Below are 27,762 nucleotides of genomic sequence, written 5' to 3'. Positions count from 1 at the left end.
ATCCATGGGTGCTTCAGGAGCCAATCCCCCATGGAAAATGAGGGACGACTGTATATTTATGTGAGCTTTTGAAAAGAAAAAGAAAAAATTCCTAGGAAAAACAACCAGTCACTGCACTGTACATCTTCAGTACATCAATGATGTGTTAACAATAAAAAATGCTGCAGTACTCCAATAATAATAATTCTTCTTTCAGCTGCCCGTGTTAGGGGTTGCCACAGCGGGTCATCTTGTTCAGTATCTTCCTATCCTCGTCAACTTGCTCCGTCATCCCCATATCATCTGCATCCATAAACCTTCTCTTAGGCCTTCCTCTTCTCCTCTTACCTGGCAGCTCTATCCTTAGCACCTCTCTCTCCTCTGCAGTACTCCAATAATAAATAACAATTCTTTACATTTATATGGTGTTTTTTCTCACTACTCAACACACTTTACGTAGAGAGGGAGGGGGCTGCTCCAATGGATGATGTGATGGCAGCCATTTTGTGTCAGTACACTCGCCATACAACAGCTATTAGGTGGTTACGGGGTGAGAGAAACAGCCAATTACAGACCGTCTCAATTTTTTTCTCCCCAGTTGTCTATAACGCCAATGCTGGTAATATGTTGTTTTTTTCTGTTCCTTATTAGGTTTTCTTATTTTATAAACAAACCTAAAGTTTTTTTTGTACCAACACGCTAAAACAAGTTTGTTTTCCTATTCAAACATAGTTTTCATAAGAAACACCTTTATAATAGCCAGCATATTAATGAAGGAATGAAAGGGCTTACCATCCCGAATAAAGGAATCTGCAAAGTTCAGCGTCCGTATAAGTCCGGTGAAGGAGTCATCAGAAGAGCGGGCCTCAATTTTCCGTTGCACAGGCGCCAACTCCATCTCTTGGAGCGCCTCCTGCTCGAGCCTTGCATTCAGCTCTTGGATCTGCCACAGACAGAGCAGAAAGGGAAGGATCAGGTAGAGGTGCGGGCAGGGCGGTCAGGGATGCTACGGATATTAAGGGGGGGGTTGGTGGAAATTGGAAATGGGCAGAGGACAAAGATAACTAGGAGACAGTTTAATTTTTTTTAAAGAACAAGTTAAAAAAGACATAAACATACATAAAAGCAGCAAAAATACTTCTCACCAGAAAAGACAGCAAAACTCACAATAACTGAATTGTAAAAAAAAAAACAACAAAAACAGTACCAGTTAAATAACTGAGCAAGTTTACCTTAAAAAAAAAAAAAAAAAAAAAAAAAAAAAGGAGGGGGGGGAAATATGGGGATGGATATTTGAGGAGTAAAGCGCAAGACAAGGATTATATTTTTATATTATGTACATTAAAGAACCATCAACAACAAATCAAATTAATAATATATTGAACAATTATTATAAATTAAGGGGCTTCGCTCCCTGCGCTACACACCAGCCACTTCGCGTCTCTGCCGCTCACGTACATGGATTTCACTTTCAAACAACAAAACTTAATTCTTGCAGATACGCCTCTTCATTGGGAAGAAACACTACTGGCAACACAAATTAGACGATCTACAAGTCCCCGACTTAAAGTTTAAATCCAAACAATATCTTCAGTCTCTTTTTGCTGTTGTATTATTTCACTGAGTAATAATTTCCATTTGTTTGTGCGATCTTTACTATCATTTTTGTGAGACTTTTGAATTTTCGTACTTCCATTATCTCTAACTTGTTCTGCATGTGTACCGTGCCAATGTTTTTGAATTCTTTACAACGTTCTACTTTGTCATCTACTCTGTCTTTTACTTCCAGCCCCAGTCGTGGGTCTCGTCTCACGGGACATTAAAGTGTCTCTCTGAGAAAGTCACGTCTCGTCCCAGGATTTTTTTTTTATTATATTAGAGAGGTGTAAAGTTGAATAAATCGGACTCCACAGCTGCATGAATAAAAGGTAAAGTACCACTTCCTGTTAGCAGAAATAGCCCAAAAGTTGAAAGAAATCAACATTTTGTGCCAAATGCTTGTATGCAAATATAGTTGGCCGAAGTGAAAGCGTACTGAAGTTATCATGTTTTCACACATCGAGATTCATCAAAATTCCATCCATCCATTTTCCAACCCGCTGAATCCGAACACAGGGTCATGGGGGTCTGCTGGAGCCAATCCCAGCCAACACAGGGCACAAGGCAGGAACCAATCCCAGGCAGGGTGCCAACCCACAGCAGGACACACACAAACACACCAAGCACACACTAGGGCCAATTTAGAATCGCCAATCCACCTAACCTGCATGTCTTTGGACTGTGGGAGGAAACACACGCAGACACGGGGAGAACATGCAAACTTCACGCAGGGAGGACCCGGGAAGCGAACCTCAGGTCTCCTAACTGCGAGGCAGCAGCGCTACTACTGTGCCACTGTGCTGCCCTTCATCAAAATTTCGACATTAAATTTTTGGACGATTATAATAAACACAAAAATAAAGGAAAGAGAGAGCTCACATATAACTTTATGCCTAAAAGCTAATATTAAAAAAAAAAAAAAAGGCTCAAGACGTGGACATCAGATGTTAACACGAATCCTACCTTTGCTGCATTCCCCACTGGCCTTTTCCGTCCGGAGACCTGACTGCGACGGAATCGCCTGAACGACTGCCTCAGAGACTTTTTAATAGACTTCACCCTGGACAGCGGCCCTTCCAAAGCGAGCTGGTCACAAGGGTTCAGGGTACATCTGATTGAACCAAACGTAAAGTATATGATTTTCTAATTTGAAGCCAAACTCAAATCAGTAATGCAGATGTCTGTTCACATAGAATTAACCGTCTACTGCAATTAACTACAAACATAAAAAAAAATAGAGAACATAGCACTCTGAAGTAAATAAAGCTGCTCAGGTAGGTGTCTTCAGGTTTATTCTGCAAACCATAACCTGCATAGTTTAAAATTTAAGCTCACGCCAGCTTCAATGCGTAACACAATATAGTAAAAGTTTCCTGTATTTCGAAAGACTTCCATGTGCATGGCCATACCCATCCTTTTAGATTTTAGACAGCATATTAGCTAGAAAAGGCACTATATAATGGATAGAAAGAATTTTATTTATCCTCATGGATATATTTTGACTGTTTACAGAAGCTCTTTAAATGAATCTATAGCTTTTAATAACCACTGTGTATTATTTGCTTTATCAATAAACACAAATGAGCCAAAACATTATGACCACCTGCCCAATATGCCGTTTGTCCCTCTGTCTGCCGAGGTGCACTGTGCTGTCTGGCAGCAGACCCTCCGACTCCTGTAAGTTATGAGGTGGAGTCGTCGTGGATTTGACTTTTTGTTCCAGCACATCCCACAGATGCTGACCTGGATTGACTTCTGGAGAATATGAAGGCCAGGAAAACCCCAATGACTCTTCATCAGTGACACTTCAGTAAGTGGTATGCAATAAATTCACCTCTACGTGAATGCACGGCCCCAGGGTTTCCCAGAAGAACATTACCCGAAACAAAACACTCCCTTGATCTGCTTGTCCTCTCGCCGTGGTGCACTGTGGTGCCATCTGTTCCCCAGGTACACAACCCACACGGACCTGGCCACCCACATAATGCAACAAGAAACGGGACTCATGTGACCAGGCTACCTTCTTCCGTTGATCCGAGGTCCAGTTCCAACGCTAGCATGCCAACTGTAGGGTGCTTTTGACAAGGCACAGATATGAGCAGTGGCATTCTAACTGTCGTTCGGCTACGCGGTCCCATACACAGTACCACCAGCTACCATAACCATCATTAAAATTATCTGTAATTTAGTCCATAGTTACCATTCTTTTTGTTTATACCACACAAGATGGCCACCTAATACTTTGCTGGCAACCTTCTTCCATTGATTCAAGGTCCAATTCTGACACTTGCAGGCCTACTGTAGGTGCTTTGGATGTTCGGCAAGTATGAGCAGTGGCACTCTTGACTGGCATGAGGCTAGGCAGTCCCATACACAGTGGCACGTGTCACGACACAGTACTCCTGTAGCCATCATTAAAATTACCTGCAATATGTGCCACCGCAGCCCTTCCGTTGGTTGGTACCACACAGGATAGCCCTCAGTGAGCTCTCGCATTAATGAGTCCTGGCCACCCAACACACTGTTGGTGGTGTGTTGCTTTTCCCTCCTCGGACCACTGTCGAGAGGTACTCACCCCAGTGAATACCGTTTAATAAATGCTTCGACCATAACGATTTGGCCCTTATCCAAGTCACTCACCTACCGATGTCGAGTACCTAATGTACACATCCCTGACCTTGGCATGCGCCGTTGTTACGAGATAGATGGCGTGATTCGCTTCATATGTGAGAGGTCAGAATGGTTTGGCTCATTAATGTAGAGAGACAAGGAGAATACTGGGCTACCTACACAAAATGCAGAAGTTCATCATTTCTGTGTGCCTTTTCATGAAACAAGAGTTTATGGATTCCAATTTAAAGGCCTAATTCCTGACAAGCAATGACACGGTTTCTTGGGAGTTTTAAAATGAATCCAATTTACTTGAGACACGGATTATTATAAACGACTAAGGCATTACTAATAAAAATGAAAAAAAAAAGACATTACCAGACCTGACAAGGACAATGCGCTTTTGGTAGTAGTCATAGAGACCAAAGCCATGGCTGGTCCCAAAGGCGACAAGCTTCCACTCCGAATGAAGAATGAGAGAGGTGATGACAGCCGGTGGCTGACACTGCACAAGGGCAAAGGGCTGAAATCCTTGGGAAAAGTGTACCGGCTCTTCACGCCTGCTCAGCTGGGCATGTCCCTTCCACTTGAACCCTTCCTGATCCTGGAGCAGATCTGCCAGTGTGCTGTCGACAGTGTGCTGGGCATCTTCATCATTGAGCTCCATCACCAACACCTTGAGGTCAAGAATACACAAGTCCAACAGTTGCCAAGCATTACTTTTCATTATTGTAATGATGAATTTGTACTGGCATAATGCTGCAATAATTTTATTATTAATTGTGTTAAAAACTGTACCTGCACGATGTGTCTAAAGGACAGCACTGGAAATACAGTGCAAATAAAAATGACAAGCATGATTTTTTCCAACAATTGGTAGAGCTCCTTGGAATTCAATTCCTTTGTGCACAGTGCACTCCCATTCACAGGCACACATGATCTGCTCAGAATACATGATCTTACATTATGTGACATCTAGTCATCGGGTTTGTCACCGGACCATGCGATTAAAACAAGTGAAAATCACAGTGCAAGTCAAATTACACGACTGCGTGTCGACTGGCTCCTTAATCTGATAGCCAATAGCGTGCTGCACGAAGGGTTAACAGGTACCAGGTTTTTTTTATAATTCTGTCTTGGTATACAACACATTATTATTATTATACATTCATACTTCTATTTTTTAATTTATAAAAGGTATGTATTGTTATTGTCTCATTGAGTCGGAAACTCAGAATTTCCCTGCATATTGTACCATACATAAAGTTTGTATCTGACAAATTAGAGTTTTGATTTTTAAATATACAGATAAATTAAGTTCTTAAAACTTATAAATAAGAATATGATATCATTAAAAAAAGACAAGTTTCATTTTTATATCAACAGTTACAACTCTCACAGATTTATTACAGAGAGATATCTGACCTGCCCTGCCGTCCCAGCTATTGCCAGGTAGCCACTATATTTACACAAGTGGATCTTCTGGATGCCAAGCCGTGGATCATCACTGTAGGGGTCAAAGCAGCCAACCTGAATAAAAGAAGCAGGGTAGGCATAAACGTCTCTTCAACACAACGAGTCTAACTGAAGGCTGTAATGCAAATGACACATTTTTGTTTTACAGCTTATTGTATGGCGAGTTCACTCTCTAAAGTACAAAAGGGGACCACACTTGGAGTTATTTGCAATTCTGGTCACGGCACTGCACTAGGAAATGCAAACAGAGGACCACCATAAACGCCGCAATGCAAACGGAGCGGCTTCCCCCCCCCCCAGGGAGTTGCTAAATGCAAATCTAGAAGGGGCTCATAAGCAGCTACCAGCAAGGGTGCAATTCTTAACAGGCAAACCTTGGACGTTAGAGACTCCTGTTATACTGTGAAGATTATTTCTGTCCGCTTTTGTTTAAGGGTACAGACAACCCAGCTTCCAAGTAAAGCCCTGTTTGAACTTGGCAAGAGATAAGCTGTCTGCTACCATCCTACAAAATGTCAACCGAGAAAAGAAATAACATTTTGAGAAGAATCAGGTAGTCATCTGTTACTTATGATAAGCAGGAGCTAACTGATTCTTTGAAAATGTCGTATTAAATTAATGAAAAAGTTTTTGTTTTTTTTTTTGAAAAATTACAACACCCCCCCCATAAAGTTTACCTTTCGAAACGGCGGCCATTCTCCTTCACCAGCAGAGTTCATGTTGTCATTGGGGTCGGAGTCCGTGAGGAACACCCCTGCGGAGGACAGCTTGTAGATAGGATAGAGACACACGCCGGAAGCATCCCAGAATCGGACAGTGCCATCTTCATGTCTGTTATTTGTATAAAACACAAAGAGGACATTTAGGATGCCAATTCAATCAAGTCACAGGGACAGCATTGATAAATTGGTTTCAGAAATCGTACATTTATTTGTGTGTATGTGTGTGTGGGGGCCCTTTGAGATTGTGGAGTCAGAATGGACATTTCTGCTATATTTGCTGTATTTATTTTTATTATAAAGACGTAAAAAGGAAATTAAAAAAAATGGTCTTAACCATAAAAGCCAAGCTACCACAGAACTCATTTCCGCAGGTTTGAGATGTGCGGTGATTCTCTGCATCTCCCGAGGAAATGTAAGTGATGTGCAGTAGAAAGACGGAGCTGGGATTGTGTAGCAGTGTTGCTGGATCTCCCACTGGCAGAACTTTTCTGTGCATTGGACCCGCTCAGCTTTGAATCACCCAATAACCAAACAAATGCCTGGACTCTTGGGCAAGTCGGTGTCTTGGTGGTCTGACTGATCGAATCCCCATTAAGTAGGTTATGTTCCATTTCAAAAGGACTCGCAGACTCACCCTGTTAGCAGCAAATCTCTCTGAGGCGGATCAGGCGCAACATTCAGCCCCCCGTTCACAGGCCACTGCTGCAGACAGAAACAATGGCAGGTTAAAGAGCTGCATGATGCTATGACAAAAATGATCAGCTAAAGCAAGTTAACCCGAGGACGTTTACCAGTAAAGTAAATTTGTCAGCATACAGACAATCCAGGCACATAAACAAAGACATTTGTGAAAGCCTTTGGAGGGAAAATAGAAAAATAAAAAGGCGCCAACCAAATAAGAAAACAGAATACTGTCTTTTATACAAATTGCGGGTTGCCTTGTGTTATGTTTGTCATTTAATTTAAGAAAGTCACTACATTTAGGTTTTGGAGGAAACCAGGAAATACATCCCAGGTGTGTGTGTGTGTGTGTGTGTGAGAGAGAAAGAAAATGGTAAAGGAGTGAACTGAAGTGAACCTTGTTGGCAAACTGGAAGTTCAAAGTAGCCAGTTCTCCACCGGGCACTTCAGTAGACCACTGCACATAAAGAGCAGTTCCCCCAATTCAAAAGGTTTAATCATTGATGACCATATTATTATAAGTATCAAAAATAAAATATAGATACAGTCAGGAGTTCTGTTATGGCACATTGAGTACCTACTGTATTTACAGGCATAGTATAAATTAAATGAACAAAATAACAAAGCTTTACCATGTCCGAGTAGTGCATGTTCTGCTTCTCCCCTGCACTTCGGATGCGTTCCCAGAGCTTGAGGGGGATGTTTGAAACGTGGTGGGAGCAGGTGATGGCCGAACAGTGTAGGGGGGCCAGATAGGGCGTCTGAATTACTGGCCAGCTTTCCGACTTCAAGTCAATCGCCACCAGTTCTTCTTCTGCCAGTACCAGTAAGGCAACTGGGTCATTATGTTCTAAAAAATAAATAAATATTCATGCACTGTCACCCTGGTTGCTGCATTTCTCTACTTTAAACAAAACCTTGCACTTTTCAGCATCTTGAGTATTTGGCCATAAAGCACCTCATTAAATTGAATTCTACATATTCAGAGCCACACATAAGCCTAGCAGTGCCCAAAACGAAGACTCCAACGGCAGCATTCAGTCTGGACTTGGACATTATGAATGAAGAACCCCACCAATACTCCAACACTTACGGGATTCTGAATTTTCTCCACAAATGACAGCAAAGTCAATGATTCTTGATGTGAAGTCAAAAGCTACGTGGTTTTTGCCATGAATTACCGAGATGCAGTGCCGGTCTCCATAGCTTGCCCGTGGCATTCCACCACTGAAGATGACAAAGGATGAGCTGCAAGATGTTCAAGAAAGAAAATTGACACGATTTAATGTGCGTGTATGGTTTGGTGCATTCAACATTAAACTGAACTATTGCAGCACCTCAATACCCGGGCCAGGGTACCCCAGGAGACGAGACTGAAGGGACAGAGAAATGACACTGAAGTCATAACCTTCAGAGCCAAGAAGGCAGCGACTCGGAGGAATTTACAGGGGTTTGGGCTTTTCAGGGCTGCCGCCCCATCCTGCCTACCACAAAACAGAATTTTCACCATTACCAGCTCGGCCATTCGAAGAATGAAATGCTGAGACAGCCACCCCATTTATTTTGTGACATATGGAAAATGGAACATAATACAGTACAGTGTGTTTGTGCGATTTTAAGAAAGTAAGGACCACTTGCACATAGAGACCTAGGAGGCTTTTCCTAAGCTACTTCATCTGCTTTGTAAATAAAAGCTGTAGCTGTGATGTTCTCTTCGAGATTATCCAGTGATAAGGAGACACTGCTGCAGGCTGCTCAGAGACCCTTGAGCTAGCAGGTCCCCCTGCCCTGGACTAAACCATGCCATTTGAAAAGGGGGACATTGGCAGCCCCCAATGTTACAAAATGCTAGTAAAAATCAGAGCTGACTCGATGGCCAACTCGACTTTATCTTTATTTATGAGACAGAGGAGAGGACTCGGGTGGAGAAGAGTTGTCTGTAACGGAACATCAGCAAAAGCAAGAAACTGCTTATTGACCTCCAGCGCACCAAACAGCCTCTATGTCCAGTTGGTGTTAGGGGGTGGATGTAGAGGTGGTGCACTCCAACGGACTTGGAGGCTTGGGGACTTGGGGGTCCTCATCAATGACAGTCTCATAATACAGATGAACTAGAAAAGACAGGGCAGAGCAGGCTCCTTATTGTGTGTCCCTTGAATGTGTGAAGTGATGTTGTTCATGTCTTCTACAACTCTGTGATGGTGGAACCAAACAGCCTCTATGTCCAGTCACTGTTCAGGGATAGGATGTAAGGGTGGTGCGCTGCAGCAAGTACTTGGGGGTCCACATTAGTGACAGGTTGGACTGGTCTTGGAATTGTATCAGAATGGGCAGAGCAGACTGTTTCCTTAAGAGACTGCAGTCCTTTAACATCCTTCACATCTTCTACAACTCTGTGATAGCCAATTCAGTTTTCTGTGTTATGGTGTGCTGAACATGTAACATCACTTCATGAGAGGCCCACCACAACAAACTAATTGAAAGGACAGGCTCAGTTATGGGATGCCCTCTGGACCCCCTGGAGGTAGAACTGGAGGAGAGAGAATGAACAATGCCACACATCCACTCTGTGACACATTGGGGACTTTCAGCCAAAGGATTATTCAGCAGGAGTGTGTCATTAAACACTATGGGGGCTCCTTATACCGACAGCACCACACGCCTGTATAGCACCTCACTGGGACTGCCAAGTCAGACGTTTTCTCTTTTTAGTCATTCTGGAGCACATAGTGTTGTGCACATTTATTTATTAATTAAGCTTATGTACAAATATAAATTTCCACCTGGGGACAAATAAAGTCCAATCTGACGTTCACATAATTTAGCATTTTGTGGAATTCTGTTTGAGCGCCATGGTTCTTCATGCATCTTGTGTTATAAGCTACACTAGATGAAAATGCTGTATTCTGCTCTTTCTTGTGAAACTACTCAAGTGGTACTTGGTGGGGAGAATTGAGTGACAAACTGAAGGATGTCGGCCTACAGACTCACCATTTAGTAAAGCGTTTTAGCATCGGTATGAAACTTTGAAACAGGCCATAAGAACTGGAAGAAGGCTGGATAGGGCGAGACTCCGAGTCGCTTATAGACTGGTCTGCTTCATCCCTAGGCTTGTTTAACAAGAACGTCTTTCTCACATACACACGAACACACACATGATGCGAATTGTGACGTTGAGATACTTACCCCTTCTTTGTGGTAAGCGTTACAATTTTAGAAATCGCTTTACAGGGAAAAGAACCTACGGGAAAGAAAATACGGGTATAGTTCATCATTTTTAACAAGACTATAAAACAAAATGATGTGAACAGCTAGACATGCTGTAGTGCAGATGAATTATACTTTAAAACCTAAAGTAAGTGACCGAGTAGCACAGCAGAGAGAACTGCTGCCTCACTCTGATTGGGGCCCCAATGGGCGTCTATCCAGTTCCAGTCACTCCATTTCCTTAAACAGCCCAGAGACGATGCAGCTGGGCTGACAGAGGACTGGAAGCTGGTTTAGTATGATATGACTCTGTGTGTGTGTGTGTGTGGATAAGACTTGTGAAGGACCGGGGTTCCAGGTTGGCACTGCCAATGCTGTCAAAATTAGTGATGGAATCCACAAACTTATACTACAAGAAGCATACTGAAAATGGATGGAAATTAAAACAAGTAAACCTTCCTTGCTCTTACTTACATTCATAATTGTTCTGAAGTGTTTCAATGATAGCTGAATGTTTTAGACAAGTCATATATGAAGGAGACATGGACTCACTCAGTCTACTATAATAAGTGCATTTAAGGTTTTTACATAATCTGAAGCACACTTGTTTTCACCCCGCCTATTAGTAGAACTGGGCTAAATGAATATTAATAATAAATAACCCTATCATACAACACTAACTCCTCTTTTATTAAAAGTTCTAACTTATTTCTCTTTCCTTTCTAACTCTATACATACTGTATGCAATATACGAGGGGCAGTCAAAAAGTTCCCAGAATTGTGATCTAGCGGGAGAGCGAGAGATCAGATTACACACACGTCGCTGTGGAGGGGAGCGCAGCACGACTGCTGACCAGTTACAACAGGTCTGGATTGGTTTCGGCATGTAGTCTTGTTTTAATTACCGTTTGAGTTAGATGTGTGCATAGTCATTCAGCGCAATGTCGCAGTTCAGACAACGTACTAACATCAAGTTCACGTGCAAATTGGGGAAGTCAGCTTCGGATACGCTAGCGGCCCTGCAGACATGCTGCACCCCCCTCCACAACGATGTGTGCGTAATCTGATCTCTCCCGCTATATCACAATTCTGGGAGATTTTTGACTGCCCCTCATAAGAGTAAGGGTGCTGCCAATGAAGCGAACTAAAAATATTTATATGGTGCACCTCGGACCTGAAACCTTCACATCTGGCTAGGAAAGATTTCACTTCCATGGAAGACTAAAGTTGTAAATATCGATGGATTTTGCTGGAATACATAAATGTTTGACCCAACACATACAGTAAACTGTATTTCAGATATTGTAATTAAAAACTGTCACTGTTTTATTTTTCCAGCATACTTTTAGATGAACACAATTATAAAAACATCTGAACACTTAAAGTAAAGCAAAGCACTAATATGGAGTGTGCATCTTTTAAGACGTCTACACTGGCCTGCACACATGAGCTTAAGTGCAAGAAGCAGTTCATAAATGGACATTGTAACTCTTCTAAAAAAAAAAAAAGAACACAATAAAAGTTTTGATCAAATATAATCACTTGGATTGACCATCGTTTAACACGGGTCCTTCATTGTAGATGGTCATATAAAGCAGAACATCTCAAATTAATGGCATCAGACGTTTAATGTTAAAAATCACAGAACAAATTTCTCCCGTGTCCTACCGTAAGGCATTTCATTTTTGACGGGTGCTGTCTGAGAGTGGCCTTTGGAAACGGACCAGTGACAGTATGTGCCATCGCTGTGGGAGCTGATGACTTGGTCTCCATCGTGACACCACCATACACTTTCTAGCTTCTGAAATGGAAAACAGATGCAGCAGAACATTAGTACCAAAGTTCCATGTCCCTGAAAGGCAATCACTTATTTTTTCATTTAAACAGACGTTCAGAATCATTTCATGTTACCACATATTTGCACCCTGTCAGCTTTATATTCTATGTCCAGTTTAGTTAAAAATCCACAAAAATAGCAGCTGTGTGTTACAGTAATCTTAAAGAACTCGCACTGTAAGAAATGTATTTTATATTGCTGTAATGCAATGTCAGTAACCAACTAAGCACCTTAAAAAGCTGATTCTTGTTATGTAAAGAATAAATACGCAGGAATGGCTAAAGCAGCCTGCAGAACTCGGACTCTGTTCAGGTGTGCTGCAGCTAAGACAAGACCACTCGATGGTGAAAAACAAGAACATACCTTGTTTCCAAGGAAGTAGTGAGTAGCTTTCTTGCTCTTAACATCCCACTGTACCATGAGTCCTCGGCTATAGCCGATAAGGATTTGATTTGGATTTTGAGGATTCTCGGTCAAAGTCTCAACGTAGTCAAGGTTCCGCCTTCCTGCATATTCACCTGGAATCCTAAAGTGAGTTCAAATTGGTTCAGAAGCCAAGCTAATGGTAGCAGGTGCTTGGAAATCAGAAACCTTTCATACACACTTGGTGAGCACAATTACAGTTGACATATGAAAATAATTTTAAAAAATCCCTGAACAACAAGATTTTGCTTACAGAACACTTTTGGGTGCATCTTATGGAATTTGGCCTGATATTCACAAATGTCACCTTTAAATTTGACTATTGTGTATGATTTTATTGCAATTGCCTATTTTTGTGATTTCCTCTTATAAGTATATAGTGTCACGGACATGTGCATGGGGGACCGCTTAGGGGCTTTAGTGATGGCAATTACCTGCCAGTCCAGGGGTGGGCACAGTGTACTAATGCCTTCTCTTCTACTCCCTCTGCAGAACAGAACATCAACAGTCACTCTGTCACTGATGTCACTTCCTGTTTGTCTGACTGGACCCGCCCCTTCCTGCCACTTGAACTCCTGACCCAGAAAACCGGCCATCTTGTTTCACTTCCTATCCAGAACTCCAGTCTGAAAAGACTGCTCCGCATTTATTATCCATCTTCCTTGCTTTTTGCAAATCCGGTTATATGGGGTCAACATACACTTACACATGCATCCTTTCAGTAACCATGGCGGAAATGTTGAGACAAAAGGACACCCACACACTCACACTAATATATTATATTATACTATACTAGCAATGCACGCCCAACTACCTTGCGCGTGTTAAAGTTGTCTGTGAAGGACTCCCTGTTTAAACGCGGCTGCCAGTTGTGAACTGGGCCCTTCATCGCACAGCATTATGATTTTTTATAAAGGAAACAAAATTACAAAACAAAACCCTTGGACATTGATTTGATAGGAACGACCTACTCAGAATCACTGTCCGAATAGTAATTATGTGGTGGTGGAGGAGCATTTCTGCTTCTCTCTGTTCACAGTCCGTCTCGTTTTCATGACGCTGTTGTTTCCTCTCACGATCTCTTCTCAACCTTTCTCCAATCTCGCAGGTTGCTTTCTGGCAATCCAAAGAGTAAGGAAGAACCAATGCTTCTTTCTTGAACTCCAAACGCCGACTGATGGAAAATCACAGAAGTGTGTCCAACTTATATACTCTGACTGCCGACTCCAAGAAGTGGGTGAACATTCGATTTGGACGAAGTGCTGCCAACGACAGTCGATAGAAACACAAAAAACCACAGTCTCGACGCCAGATCTAAACACAAAGAGTGGTATCGACAGTGTTTGTAAACAAAAGTAACAACCAAGGCAGTGTCAGGGGAACATGAATTCGTGGACAAACAAAGATCAAGATCCAAATGAAGATTATATATATATATATATATATATATATATACATAAAATATGTATTCGTTCTTTTGGCTTCTGGCTTGACGTTCCCTGACATGTCATAAACCTCCACATATTTTGCACATTCAGTCAGCTCTTTGTGATCAATACCACATGTGACTGGGCTCCCTGAGTCCCCGATATGGCACCTCTTTCCCGACCTGCACACAGTACACCTGCTCTGATCACTCACGGGTCAGGCCTGCTTTTATCACTCGAGGTTCCCTGCCTGAAAGAAGTGCCCCTGTGTCACAAATCACAATTATCAGGTAGTTACTTTTCAATTTTGGTTAAAGTGCAACACGTCACTAAAGAGTCATTTTCTGCATTCACACTTGGGACTTTTTACCTGTCTGTTATTCATGCCATAACAGTGGAGTTTTAACTGATAAAACAGTTTACAAGATCAAATCTGGATATGCACACATAATGTTAATAAAATATCTTTGCTCCTACCTGTGTAAATATAAAGGCAGCAACAGAGAAGACAAGCAAAGAATTTCCTGCCAAATGAGAATTTAAACAGAGAGCAGCAAAGAATGCAGGAGTGTGGAGTCCATGTAAGGCATATGACAAATAATAAGGAATGATCTTTACAAATATTTACTGTAAAAGAACAGCAGCATATTGGAGGGGACAAAACAGATTAAGAAATGAGATCTAAAATGTAATGCGCTTCTGAACAATGGCTTACCTCTGCTGAACATTTTCAACACTGATGTAGTGCTCCTCCAGCTCTTCAAAGTCAGGTGTCTTAACAACAAACACATGGCCTCCCTCTGTGCCCAGATACAAGAGATCTCGGGAGGAGTGGGCCAGCACGGCTGTTACGTGCGTAGTACTGGGCAGGGCTCTGAAAGGCAAAGGGGGCATGGGGGGGATGCGTGGGTGTTAGTATCCAGATTTATTATTACTGCTGCATTATGTCTGCAAGGCGTTGAAATACTTCAAGCAGTGCCAAGCCACTGTCATCACAGTTATGACCCTCTGCCAGCTCGAACTGCAGTTGACTCAGCACTGGTGTCATCTCAATGATTTTTATTTTCTTAAGCCAACTGAGAGTTGTGGAGTGGTCAGCACTTACACCAGCAATATTAGACTCGAGGCAGAAACCAACACCAAGTAGGACCCCACACCAGTACTGGGGTATACAATGCTGTACATACATCACCTTCACAAAGTCCTCAGACCCCTTTACTTTTACACATTTTGTTATGTTGCAGCCTTATGCTAAAATTGGGTCCGGGCAGTTAAACTCTCAGAACACTCAATACCCCAGCATGACAAATCAAAGCCAAGATTTTAGACGTTTTTGGAAGTTTATTACACAAAAAGCTAAAAAATTGCATTGACAAGTAATCTGACATTTGGCTCGGAGCATCCCATTGTATTGCCCACCATTGACATGTTTGGTCAATTCAACTGACTGGCACACAGTTCTCTCTAGGAATGACTTAAGAGACAGGATTGGGTCGAAGGCACAGATCTGAGGAAGACCAGAAACTACCATAATTCTGCTGCATTGAAGGATCTCCAGAGCACAGTGGTCTCCACAATACTTAAATCAAATACAAGACGTTTGGAACAACCACAACTTTTCCTAGAGCTGGCCTCTCGGACACAGTGAGCAATCAGGAGAGAAGGATGGAAGTAAGAAAGGTGACCAAGAAACAGACGGTCAGTCTGGCCATCACCCTGGAGAACCTGTGTAGAGATGAGAGAAACTTCCAGAAGGACAACCACCACTGCAACACTCCACTAATCTGGGCTTTATGTCAGCAGCAAAGCCTGCTTGGAATTTGCCGGAAGGCACCACAAGGACTTTCAGACTATGAGAAACGAGATTCTCTGGTCTGATGAAGCCAAGATAGAACTCTGGAAGAAACCAGGCACCTCTCATCACATGCATAACACCAGTCCAATGGTGAGGAACGATGGCGGCAGAACAGTGGACTGGGAGACTAGACTGGGCTGAGGGAACACTGAGTGGAACAAACTACAGTGAAATCCATAATGAAAACCTGGAGCTCAGAATGGACTGAAGCAGGGTGAGCAGGGTGTAAATAAAACTACACTGGGCAGTAAAATATACCCACATTAAAACAGGGTGCCCTATATGTGTGGGTCTTTGTACGGGTTTGTCTGCATCTGTGCCACTTATTTTTTCAAGGTAAAAGAATGAATCAATGCGACGACAGACCCGAGAACATGGACTTTTGAGGCCACCCTAGACACTAAATACAGGAAGCAAGATATAAAGCAGAGGTGCCAGAGTTTGTGAAAGTTAAGGGATACTGGGTAGAGTGGCAGTCGATGTTCCAATAGGACAAAACAAAGACCACACAGGAGGGACTTAAGGTCAACTCCGGAAACGTTCTTGAGTGGCCCAACCGAGGCCCGGCTCACCTCTGGAGACGATCAACCGGCGAGCTCCATGCCACCTAAGCTTGAGAGGATCTGCAGAGAACCCCCACACCCAGGTGTGTGAAGTTTGTTTGACATGTCAGAGCCAAGACGACTCCAGGCTGGCACTGCACCCCCCAACAAAGCCCTGAGTGAAGGGTCTGAATATTTGGGTCAAGCTGATATTTCTGTTTTTTCTTTTTAATATAATATGCAAAAATTCCTAAAACCCCATTTGTGCTTTGTCATTCTGGGGGTGTTGAGGGTTGCGTGAGGAGGTAAAAAAAACAAAATTAAGTGACTGCAACAGAAGATGATGTGAAAATAAATAAATAAATCTGAAGACTTTCTTAAGGCGCAGCATTTTACCATCGATTTAGAAAAATGAAAAGGCTGCACAGAGCAGACACTAACAAGCAACATTTACTTTACTAGCTGAGATGAAATTCTACATTGGCATTTATCAATCGAAATGAAAACGAGTCGCACCCTGGCTTCCCTTGTAACGTGAAACTTGTCTTCTCTGCCAACTCGGACACGTCATTACGAGCTTGCAGCTTCCACAGGTGAAGGCTGTTGTCCTCGAGAAGTGTGACAAGTTTGCCCTAAAAAGGAACACAGCACAAGCATTAGGGCCCCCCAAAAGGGACAGCATGGCTATCATTTAGTGTCGGCGTTGCCATCTAGCAGTGGCTTACTGGATACTCTACAAGTATACAAAGGCAGAATAATTCAACATGACATTTCAAATGATAAATTCAGAAAAATAAGATCAACTACCAATCAGGTGGTACTCAATAAAACATTTTGGAAAATCTTTACAGGTTAGAGACCAACTCTCGTAGCTCAAGTGAGGCTGGAGAACTTGCATATGAACAGTGTAGAAGGAGAACAGCATCCCAGTCAGGAAGGAGGTCAGTTTCTTACCCAGACGGGAGGCCAGAACAGAACAGTTGCCTCCGGACTCTGACTCTCCGATGTGAATTGGCAGGCTTTCTTTTCAAGCTAGACCCAGGAGAGATACATCAGGTCAAACATAAAAGAACGACAGGACAGACGAGTTGGCCGGCTGGATAAAGAAACGACTTTGCGCCCGGCCAGAATACAATAATGTTTGGACCAGCAGGAGCTGGAAGCGGGGAACGGTTTCAACCTCTCGTATGGCAGAGGTGCCCTTTTGGCAGCCCAGTTGGGACATCCGCAGGAGAGCTTGGGAGTTGGAGTCCAGAAGTGCAACCCTGTCAGGGTCCTTGGGTGCTGATAGAGGGCGCTGTCTGGGGAGGAGCTCCCTACTTTCTATATGACCTGGAAATGCTTCCGGGAAGACACAGTGTGGCACAGGAAGCACGCACGGGTCCAGCTTGAAAAGAAGCCTGCCAACTCACATTAGAGAATCAGAGTCTGGAGGAAACACTCAATTGGAGAAAGGAAGGAAGGAAGGAGGGAGACAGGCTGCTCTATTGGCACTGCGATTGATCTTTGTATGGGCGTTTATTTCGGGAGGTGCTGTGGTTTGATAAATTTATTTTATTTAAAGCTAAAAGTGTGTTGGGCATTATGGTCTCTGAGGTTTGGGGAAAAGTGGCGCCCCCTTGTGTTTACAAGGGTAAAGGAATATTTAAATGGTTTTATACGATAACATCAGGGTCTTAAAAGTTCGAGTTGATGGGGTGACCTTAACAAAATAAAGAACAAAAATGCTCCACCGTTACTTAATGCCAATTTAAGAAATAAAAAAAAAAAAACAACCCTGGGTTCTGAACATTTACTGGATTGCTACTAGAGACACATTTGTCAAAATGCAGATGTATGAAATAAAAAAATCAATCCAGCAATGCTTAACACGATGCCATTCTAAGATCCAGAGGTGTTCCTCTTAGAGTTTTGAATGCCAAGATTTACAACCATTAGATCGGAGGCCTTGGAGTCCCCCTTGGAGTTTCAAGTGTCCAGATATGTCACGATTTGATCGCAGATACCCTCCCCTTGGAGTTCCAAGTGTCCATTTAGAACATGATGTCATTTTTAGTTTGAAATGTTATCTGAAAAGTGTTAACATCAGCTAAAAAAAACCAACAGGACCTGGGGATTTCAGGATTTTCATAGACCGGCAAAGATATATACTACAGGCTCAAACAGCGGTTGGGACACCCTGATATCTAGGGGATGAACTACGAGAAACGTTTAAAGCACATGAATCCACTAAACCTAAAGCTGATGTCACATTACACGAGCTCTATTCGGGGAAGTCATACCTGATGACTGGAGCTGCTGAGCATGTCATATTATTATATGACTAGACATCCCAGGATGTGTCAAATTATATATATATTTCCAAAGCATTGCAAGCCCCTCCTTTTTTCTGACAGCCAATACCATGCCACCTGTTGGAGTCTGTGCCCATGCAATGGCTTTACATGGTACTGCGAGTTAAGCCACAGTCATATTGAATTGAAGACAGGACTCTTGACCAATGGATGAGGAGGAGAGGCGGGTCTTCAATTCAAACAGTCATCCCTGTAAGACTTTACTTTCCTGTTTATGATTAGACAAAATTTTATTAATCTCAAGGGGAAATTCATCACGCATACAGCAGCGTGACAGAATGACAGGACAAATAATACAGCCAATCAGTCAATATATGAATAAAAATAATATAAATTAATAAATATTGTTAAGATATTTCTAAATGATATTTTCAAAATAAACTTAACGAATGCCCCAGGAAGAAGCATTGATTTGCCTGATAGCAGTGGGCAGAAAAGACCCCCAGAGGCACTTCTTAGCACAGCGCGGTGGAGGAATGAACCTGTGGCTAACAGTGCTCTAAGAGAGAGCACCCCCTGGAGGAGATTTTTCATGATGGAATCCAATTTTGCCAACATCCTCTTTACTACAACAGCTTCCAGTGTGTCCAGGGTTCGGCCGGTGATGGAGCAGGCTTTCCGGATAAGCTTATTCAGGCATTGGGCTTCTTTCTGAGATCAGGTTCCTGAGGGGACCACAGCATAGAACAGCACACTGGCTACTATGGACTCATAGAACATTTCCAGGAGTAGCCAGTGTGGTGTTCAATTTATTCTGTTCCGTTTATTCCGTAATTACTTAGCAATATTTTAACAAAAAAGCATGCATTTTACACATTTTGAACATACAACTGGATAACAGACGTGAATTATGTAACGTGAGTAACATGAGATTTTTTTTTTCCTTTGTTCCGTTTTTCACATTGATATTACAGCAACCAATAGTGACCAAAGCTTTACAAAAGCAAGCAAACATTTTTCTCCTACATGGGGTAGGTACATAAAAAAAAAAAAAAATCTAGAATTTTTGGGGTGATGCATTTCTTTAAGTTAATCATTCCTTGTATTCTGAATACTCCATGAACTTGCCGCTTTAACGGGAGATGGCATACCAAGTACAATGGCAACTAAAGATTTCTGTTTCTTGAATGAAAACTTAAAGCATCAGAAACAAAGAGACAGTTTGTAGGGCGACGGCTGTTATAAATCTGTGACGAACGCCGCTGACAGTTTAAGCTTTAGTTACAGGCCATAATTAGTTTACTTAGGAACAAAGTACCTGTTCTGCTAGGAAGTGTATCTGCAGGACTGCAGCATTTGCTTCATGTAGACCCATAAACTCAACTCCTGGTGTGCCGTAGCTAAAATACAAAGTGTGTTAAGGAAAAAGAAAAGCAATTATTGACATTTTAAAGATTTGTTACTTCTGTACAGCCCATTGAACAAAACACAAGCATGAACTGGATTAGAGGGGTCAGAAGGGCAGCCATGGAGCTTGTATTTGGTGACAGATAACAGGATCTCAAATAAAACCATCGAAAGTATCAGAATTGTATATCAATATTTGCGCTGCATGGCTGGCCTATCTTTCTTTTGCAACGCCTTTACATTGTGTCAACGCCATTCCCATTGTATTTTATAAGCATAGAGGTAGAGTCCAGCTGGTTAAGAGAATTGGGTTACATAGCGAGTAAGAAGTGGGAATTGGGTTAAACTCTATGTTGCAAAGCCTTTACCCATAAGGCCACATTTCCTCTCTACAAGGCATTCTAGTGGCAGTCACTTTTAAGGATACAGTTTGATTGCTCCAGAGCGGGTCCCAATGGCCAGAAGTCCGAGTCTGGGGCTGAATCCAAGGGCACTAGGCTGGTGAGGGAATCCATGTTCCACTGTCTTAAAACAGACAAAAACAAAATACAAATTTAAAACTGAACAAACAAACAAAGCTGATACCTTGTGGAGCCTGTAGATTAAAACGAATATCCATTAATCAGAAAAAGAGGATCATGCATCTCTGCAGACACACTTTTTAACCATCTTGGTGTTAACTACGAGCGTAACTCGGGCTGGGAATTCTATCTAATTTTGGTTAAACCCGAGTCAGACTCGGGGTGACGTATAATGGTAGCGATAAGCCTGAAGAACTCTCGAGACAGTGTTCTGTAGCCATCAAGTGGATGAAATAACTTGCTGCAAACAAAAATGCATATTTATGTGTTTTTGCTAGTCTAAGGTAACTCATAAATATTAATGAGTAGGGCGGAGCATCCAACAAAAAAAGCGTAAAGGCAGTTTTCGGATAAATCAAAACAGAACAAGTGCTTGAATAGAGAGACGGTGATGACGATGTGAACTGGTCACCAGACGTTGACACGAAAAGTGAAAGTGACGCATACGGCACAGTAGGACAGAACCATCGAGATATGCCAAGCAAATTCAGACACTTAAAGCTTCACTGTGGTCCAACAGTAATGGCCTGACAACATTATTGTGATCAAGTGCAAGGACAAGCAAGATGTTAGCCCCCTAAGCAGTGCTCACAATGCAGCAACTGTCAACGTTCGTGTCACTGGAACAGTGGAAGCCACTAAGCCCTGTAGTCACATGCACATTATAACGAGGATTACAACACACCGCCTCTACATCCACTCGCTGATTAGTGACCAGACATGGAGGCTGTTTGGTGTGATGAAAGTCAATAAGCAGTTCCTTGGTTTTGCCGATGATAAGTCGCAGACAATTCTCAAAAGTTCTCCCCCCGACTCCTCTCCTCTGTCTCATCCCCCTTATCAATACCCCCCTAAAGTGCAGAATCATCTGAGAATTTCTGCAAGTGACACGACCTGCTGTTATATTTCTGGACGGTGAAGTACAGAGTGAAGACAAAAGGAGGCCGGACTGCCCCCTGTGGTGCTCCAGTGTTGCTTACATCCACATAAGAAACAGTCCTATATAATCCAGAGACTTCCATGGCATTCCCAAAGGAATGAAACTGGCAGCCAAGGGGATTTCTTAATTAGGGACACAAAGACTTAATGCTTTTTTTTTTTTTTTGGATGAAGCTTAATGGTTAAATAGATGTTCGTCCCTATTGTTCTAATATTTCAGTGCATCACTTGGTCTTTTTCTGTGGCACAGAGTTAAATATATTTGATTCAGTATTACGCTATACATCAGTCCAAACATAAAATACGGTTTCCATATATTCAAATGGCATATTTGTGCTCTCTCATGTCCATAGCAGTGTGTCTGATGCACGTGGAATTCATTTTGTAATGTCCCGCCACGAGGTGGTCTAAGTTAGTATGCAACTTTGTTCCACTACTCCAACTCCAGAAGCCCACTGCAATGGCATTTAGTCTCAGTCTTAGTCTGCTGCTCATCCACAGCTCTGGGGCAGCGTGCAGTGTGCAAAGGTGCTAAACTCAAAAGTTGTTCTTGTTAGGGCCGGATATACTTGACGCTATACGACACGTACGCTTGCAGATGTTGTTGCTACACAAGTATTGTACCGACTATACATGTGTACGTACTCTACGTAAATGTGGAGGATGCCAGCAGGTGGCAGTGTGATATGCGGTTGTGAATTTGCTAAAGACAACAGCAGCACAAAAGGTGAGATGTGAGACCTTTAAATGTACCGCGTCATTACGATGGGGAATATGCGAGAAGTGCATGAAGAAAACCACCATGAAAACCTTCAGCACTGAAGATTGGCTTCACGGCATTGAACCATTCATCAAATATCGCAGCACCATCATTGATCCTATTGGAGCTGCAGTGCGGCTTGTCATCACACTGTGTTAATCCCCAATTCTCATTTCGGATGTTTTCTGCTTTGCATGGACATATCTGCCTCGAATTTGCTTCCATTCCCTCTTGCCTGTGTTTCCACATCCACGCCCAAAGAACTGGCGATTTAGTGCCAGCTATTCTGACAGGCATGTGTGTCACTATGGAGATGCCGATAGTAAACAATGTGGATGTCACGTACCAAAATTTGAACACACACCGCCCAAGAGTTTTCCTGGTACTGCAACTTGCTCACATGTCACATTAATTTAAGATGACATGTCAAAAAAAGCCCTGGGAACGCGTGGCAGCCATGATGCATGCATGTGAGTGTTCTGAGCATTAAGTACAACACGGCCCTTACCGTAAATCCAGACTAAAGGTCTGGATTGAGATTTGATGCCAACGCAACACAAATGTGCGAGCAAACTCAAGTGTGAAACATTCAGTAGAGGACACAGTCAAGAGCAGCTTACCTTGTTAAACTGAAAGAGGTCCTGCTTATGCCGATCTTTCAAGGATTCCTGCCCTTGACGGCGAAATCTCTTCATTTCACCCCCACCAGCCTCCTACAAGAAAACTGAGGAGACGGGACACATGTGAGCGTTCATTCATTTCACCACCGTGTTTGTCACCCATTTCATTGGATTGCCCCCACTCTACAGCATGTGGGGAGGATCATTGGGAATCCTAAGAAAAAGGATACTTAAAATGTATTTACAACTTCTACTGCTATGCATTTTAAGAGTTCTGTTGACAAAATAAAATGTGTTTTTACATAAATACCAACAGCTAACCGCATGAATAAAACACTCCTGCCAAAGCATTAAAATGCTGAGCCTAAATAAACAAAAGCAACTTTAGAAACTGGAAGGACTGGTTTCATCTTTGCATGCGTTTTTCTTTTTTTCATTCCTCTGAATGACATTTAACCGCACCGTTTGGAAAATTAAAACTAACAGGACAACAATAATCCCATATTAGATAAAATAAGGAGGTCAAGCCATTTACTAACCCACTTACTCCAGACCGGGGTCACGGTGGGGTAGGGAGATAGCTAGCATAGGGCACTAGGCAGAAACATGGCGCCAGTCTACTACAGGGCAGGGTGACCACACATGGGACAATTTAGTGTCATCAAACACCTAACCTGCAGAACGCTGGACAATGGGAGGAAATGGACAGGGGAGGACATGCAAACTCCATGCATGGAGAACCCAGGTCTCCCTACTGCGCCCCAACAGCTCTACCATTGTGCCACCCATTAACATATAGGGTTGACATCCATCCATCCATTTTCCAACCCGCTGAATCCGAACACAGGGTCACAGGGGTCTGCTGGAGCCAATCCCAGCCAACACAGGGCCCAAGGCAGGAACCAATCCCGGGCAGGGTGCCAACCCACCGCAGGACACACACAAACACACCAAGCACACACTAAGGCCAATTTTAGAATCGCCAATCCACCTAACCTGCATGTCTTTGGACTGTGGGAGGAAACCGGAGCGCCCGGAGGAAACCCACGCAGACACGGGGAGAACATGCAAACTCCACGCAGGGAGGACCCGGGAAGCAAACCCAGGTCCCCAGGTCTAGGGTTGACATATAGCACAATAAACAACCTGATAAAGTGCAGATCAGTGTTTCCCAACATTTGTGGCGTTGTGACCCAGTTTTTCACATCCCACTGTGTTCCTGAACCACACTGTCCCCCCTTCCGTGAATTTATCACAACCGTTCGAGAGTAGGGAGTGGGATTGTCCGTTTCAGACATCAAAGCAGGGGTTTGGACCGGTGCAGTCACAGGGGCCTCAGAGTGTTAGATGAATTGCCCTCCATCAAGGATGCTTTTCCTCCTCGGTGAGTGGAGTACGATCGTCACGGTGGGGTCCACTGCGGATCACCTGTGACGCTGCTGCGATCATCGGAGCGGTGAGGAGGATGCAGGGTTTTATCCGGGGTCAGCCACGGCCCACAGGTTGGGAAATGCTGGTGTAGACTTTATGTATATTAAAAAAAAAAAATTAGTATTATGAATGGTGGGTGGGTCACCTTCCTGTCATCAAGAACTTCTAGAAGCTTAACATTCAAACTGGGATTAATATAATGTCAGCTCTGTAAATTAAGGATCAAAATTTAAGAAACTTTCAAGACGACTTGCATTGTGGTTCACGCCCAGGCCCATTTATCCTCACAGGTGGTGCAGTGGTAGTGCTGCTGCTTTGCAATAAGGAGATTGTGGGTTCGCTTCCCAGGTCCTCCCTGTGTGGAGAGCGCTTTGAGTAGCGAGAAAAGCGTTATATAAACGTAATGAATTATTATGAGGATTTCTGGTCTATCAAAACACAGCTGAACTTCTAAAGGTTTTCCTGCTCCTCCATTTCCTCCTCTCCTTAATCCAATCCATTCGTCTAATGCCAGGTTTGCACGTAACACACACAACGTGATTAACGTCGTATACTTTTAAAAGATTTCCTCCTGTTAAGTAATTCAATCGCCACTACTGAAACTTAAAACAGTCAAAGGAACAACATAAAAAGTGTAAAAGTGGGTCACGCTACAGTAAACAGGTGACAATGCCACACACATTTAGTTGTGTTTGTATACAATACCTGCTAAGAAAACCAGGCCCACCTCTAAAACAAAGATAAGCACTTAGGCCGCTTTGGCCACAGGGCACCCCTTCTGTTTGTTGTTGTGGGGGATTCAAGATTACCAAAGCACACTTAATGCAGTCAGTGTCCCAGAGTCGGCACAAATGAAATGGTCCGATACAGGTGTAGACCAGCGTTTGGCCGTAGAGTGTATGAGCTTGTTGGGCATCGTATTGACTAATAAGAAGTTGCCCCTAGCCACCACTCTTCATTCCAGAAGGTTTTTGGAGTGGGAATTTGTGCCCCAGTCACCCAAAAAATCATTTGTGAGGTCAGGTGATGACATTGGAGGAGAAGACCTGGCTGGCAATCGGCGCTCCAATTCATCCCAAAGGTGTTCAACAGGCTTGAGGTCAGGGCTCTGTGCAGGCCACTTGAGCTCCTCCGTTCTTTATGGACCACAGGGAACACAGAAGGACCTCCACAAACTGTTGTCATGTGACTGTAAGCCACAATTGTCTGCTGTAGCATTAACAGGGGCCTAACCCAAACTCTGCCAGACTTTACAACCAGGAAGGTATCAGTCAGCCTGCCATCCACCAAACTGCCATATAGTGAAGTGCGATTCATCACTCCAGTGGCGGTGCCGATGCTTGGCATTGCAAATGGGGATCTTAGGCTTGTGTGCAGCTACTCAGCTGAGTAAACCCACTTGATGAAACTCTCAAAAGCAGAGAGTCCAGATCTCAGGACAAGAGAGAATGTGTGGTTGGACTTGACAAAGGCTGCTCACTGACAAAGACCAGGACACCTGGCAGAGCTCGAGCAGTGGGGCAAAGAAGAAGAAGGAGGAAGAAGAAGGGCAGCGGCGATGGAGGGAGACCTGAGCACGCAGACCCGAGGCTGTCATCTTCTAGATTCGGAATTGAAGGAGGTCCAGAAATTGTGTTTTAAAATGAATTTAGACCATTTTACAAATATCTGTTTTCACTTTTGACATTAAAGGGTCCTTATCTGTGGCTCAGCGTCCAAAACATCCAATTAGATTCACTGGATTTCAAAAGACGCATAACAAGAACAAAAAAAAAAAAGTGTGAATTCTTTTTATGGGCGCTATAAACATCAGACTGTTGCAGATGTGATCTTATTCACCGTTAATATAAACCCTAATGTTTACAGAGTGCTGCCATTAGCAGTGGGAACGTTTTTGATTATTTTCTCTCAAAACTACCCGACATTACAGAGTGCATCCTCACTCCTCTTATAGCCCACAGCAATATTTAAAACCCGTTATTAGAATGTCTTTGTGTACAATGCATAACAGTTACTCAAAATGTCTTACAGTTACAAAGTAAACATAAAACCTGACATGTTAAATATTAACAGCACACACACACACACACACACACACAACTGCTCATCAGGCTTTTTGTCCTCAGTTCTGAAGATGGCTTTAATGACGAATGCTCATCACAGAAAAATGTCAGAAGCAAATGTGAGAATTCTATGGATGTGCCAACTCATTTTACTGTAGCAGAAAATGTCCTCTGAATGCGATTCGAATTCTTTCCAATTAATACACACACACACACACACAAGTTAGTAGCCCAGATATTAATCTATGAAACCAAAAAAAAGAGAAAAATGTGGCAAGCAAACATACAACACGACTTCATTTAGTATAATGAAGGGTGCCATGGAGTTTGATTGTTCTGCCTTCTGCCGATTTACTTCAACTGTGACATTATAAACGCGGACAAATCAAATAGTTCATGCTTATGGAGCGCATAATAAAGACAAGCTGTAACAGAACGGCCTCTCATCGGTGCAAAGAAAGCCGTCATATTGGACGAGGGGTGGGGGGGGGAGGGGCACAGTGCTTTACAGCTGTTTGCACAAAAGGAGGATGAGGAAAGGGCTAAATAACTTGTATGCTTCCATGTCTGTCTGTGTGTGTGTGCTGGATCAGTACTAAATGTTTGACTTTGGTGTCAATACCAGCTTTCAGACCACAGCACCAGTACCGAGGCAAATAACGGGGTGATGGAAAGACCGGACCCTGCTCCCTTACCTGGCCTTAGAGTCAAAACAAGGGATGGTCATGAAGGGAGCAGCAATCTTCCTTCTCTGTGCCTAGGAAGTGAAAGTGGAGGGACGAACAGCAGCAGGTACACCACAGCTGGTGTCCTAGCAGGCGCAGATGGGCATATTGGCTGGTGGAGCAACTTAGCCCAAGTGGTTGGCAGGCTCTTTCTCAGTCGGGCAGCCAGAAATATGGGATAGTAGGAGAATGCCTGGTCTGGGCAGATTGTTCTCCTATATGCTGCATAGCAGCATCCCAGCTGGCAGGCCCGGGTATGACAGTGCACAGGGCAGCATGGACGTTGTGGTCCCATACGGCTGCCATGTCAGGTTCTGTGGTGGCCACAAAGGGGAACTATCACAAATTAATTACTTAGAGTCCAGGGTGGTCCTGCCTAATCCAGAAGTGCCTCCCAGACGCAACAGACTGAGCACCAGGTGGGGAGATAAAAAGTGTCTGCCACTTGTCTCGGTGAATTGGAGTCAGGGGGCAGAGATGGCCAACACACATCTGGGAGGAGTAAAGAGTTTAAGGAGAACAAAGAAAAAGGAAAGAATTTGTTTGTGCTGAGCAATTGGAAAAGAAGCCCCTGGAGAGACACT

General features: G+C 43.2%; 1 protein-coding gene across 3 annotated transcripts in view; it reads right to left on the bottom strand.

Annotated features, from left to right (window-relative positions):
- llgl2 (LLGL scribble cell polarity complex component 2) overlaps window positions 1-27,762 on the bottom strand; it is a 65,015-nt gene that overhangs the window by 17,813 nt on the left and 19,440 nt on the right. For 2 of the 3 annotated variants that reach the window (XM_051919043.1, XM_028819906.2), the window contains exons 2-17: window positions 22,960-23,063; window positions 20,487-20,584; window positions 19,971-20,052; window positions 16,875-16,990; window positions 14,677-14,835; window positions 12,475-12,637; window positions 11,943-12,075; window positions 10,254-10,308; window positions 8,161-8,315; window positions 7,700-7,917; window positions 7,021-7,088; window positions 6,342-6,495; window positions 5,614-5,718; window positions 4,572-4,864; window positions 2,542-2,689; window positions 772-922 (exon numbers count right to left, since the gene is read on the bottom strand). In XM_051919043.1, coding sequence (XP_051775003.1) covers window positions 772-922; window positions 2,542-2,689; window positions 4,572-4,864; window positions 5,614-5,718; window positions 6,342-6,495; window positions 7,021-7,088; window positions 7,700-7,917; window positions 8,161-8,315; window positions 10,254-10,308; window positions 11,943-12,075; window positions 12,475-12,637; window positions 14,677-14,835; window positions 16,875-16,990; window positions 19,971-20,052; window positions 20,487-20,584; window positions 22,960-23,034 — 2,173 coding nt within the window. In that variant the 5' untranslated portion in view covers window positions 23,035-23,063. Of the gene's footprint in view, window positions 1-771; window positions 923-2,541; window positions 2,690-4,571; window positions 4,865-5,613; window positions 5,719-6,341; window positions 6,496-7,020; window positions 7,089-7,699; window positions 7,918-8,160; window positions 8,316-10,253; window positions 10,309-11,942; window positions 12,076-12,474; window positions 12,638-14,676; window positions 14,836-16,874; window positions 16,991-19,970; window positions 20,053-20,486; window positions 20,585-22,959; window positions 23,174-27,762 lie in introns of all 3 variants that reach the window. The other variant, XM_051919042.1, reaches the window with a different exon arrangement.

The sequence above is a fragment of the Erpetoichthys calabaricus genome, chromosome 14, assembly GCF_900747795.2.
Source record: "Erpetoichthys calabaricus chromosome 14, fErpCal1.3, whole genome shotgun sequence".
Taxonomy (NCBI): Eukaryota; Metazoa; Chordata; class Cladistia; order Polypteriformes; family Polypteridae; genus Erpetoichthys; species Erpetoichthys calabaricus.
This window is presented reverse-complemented; position numbering and strand designations above follow the sequence as displayed.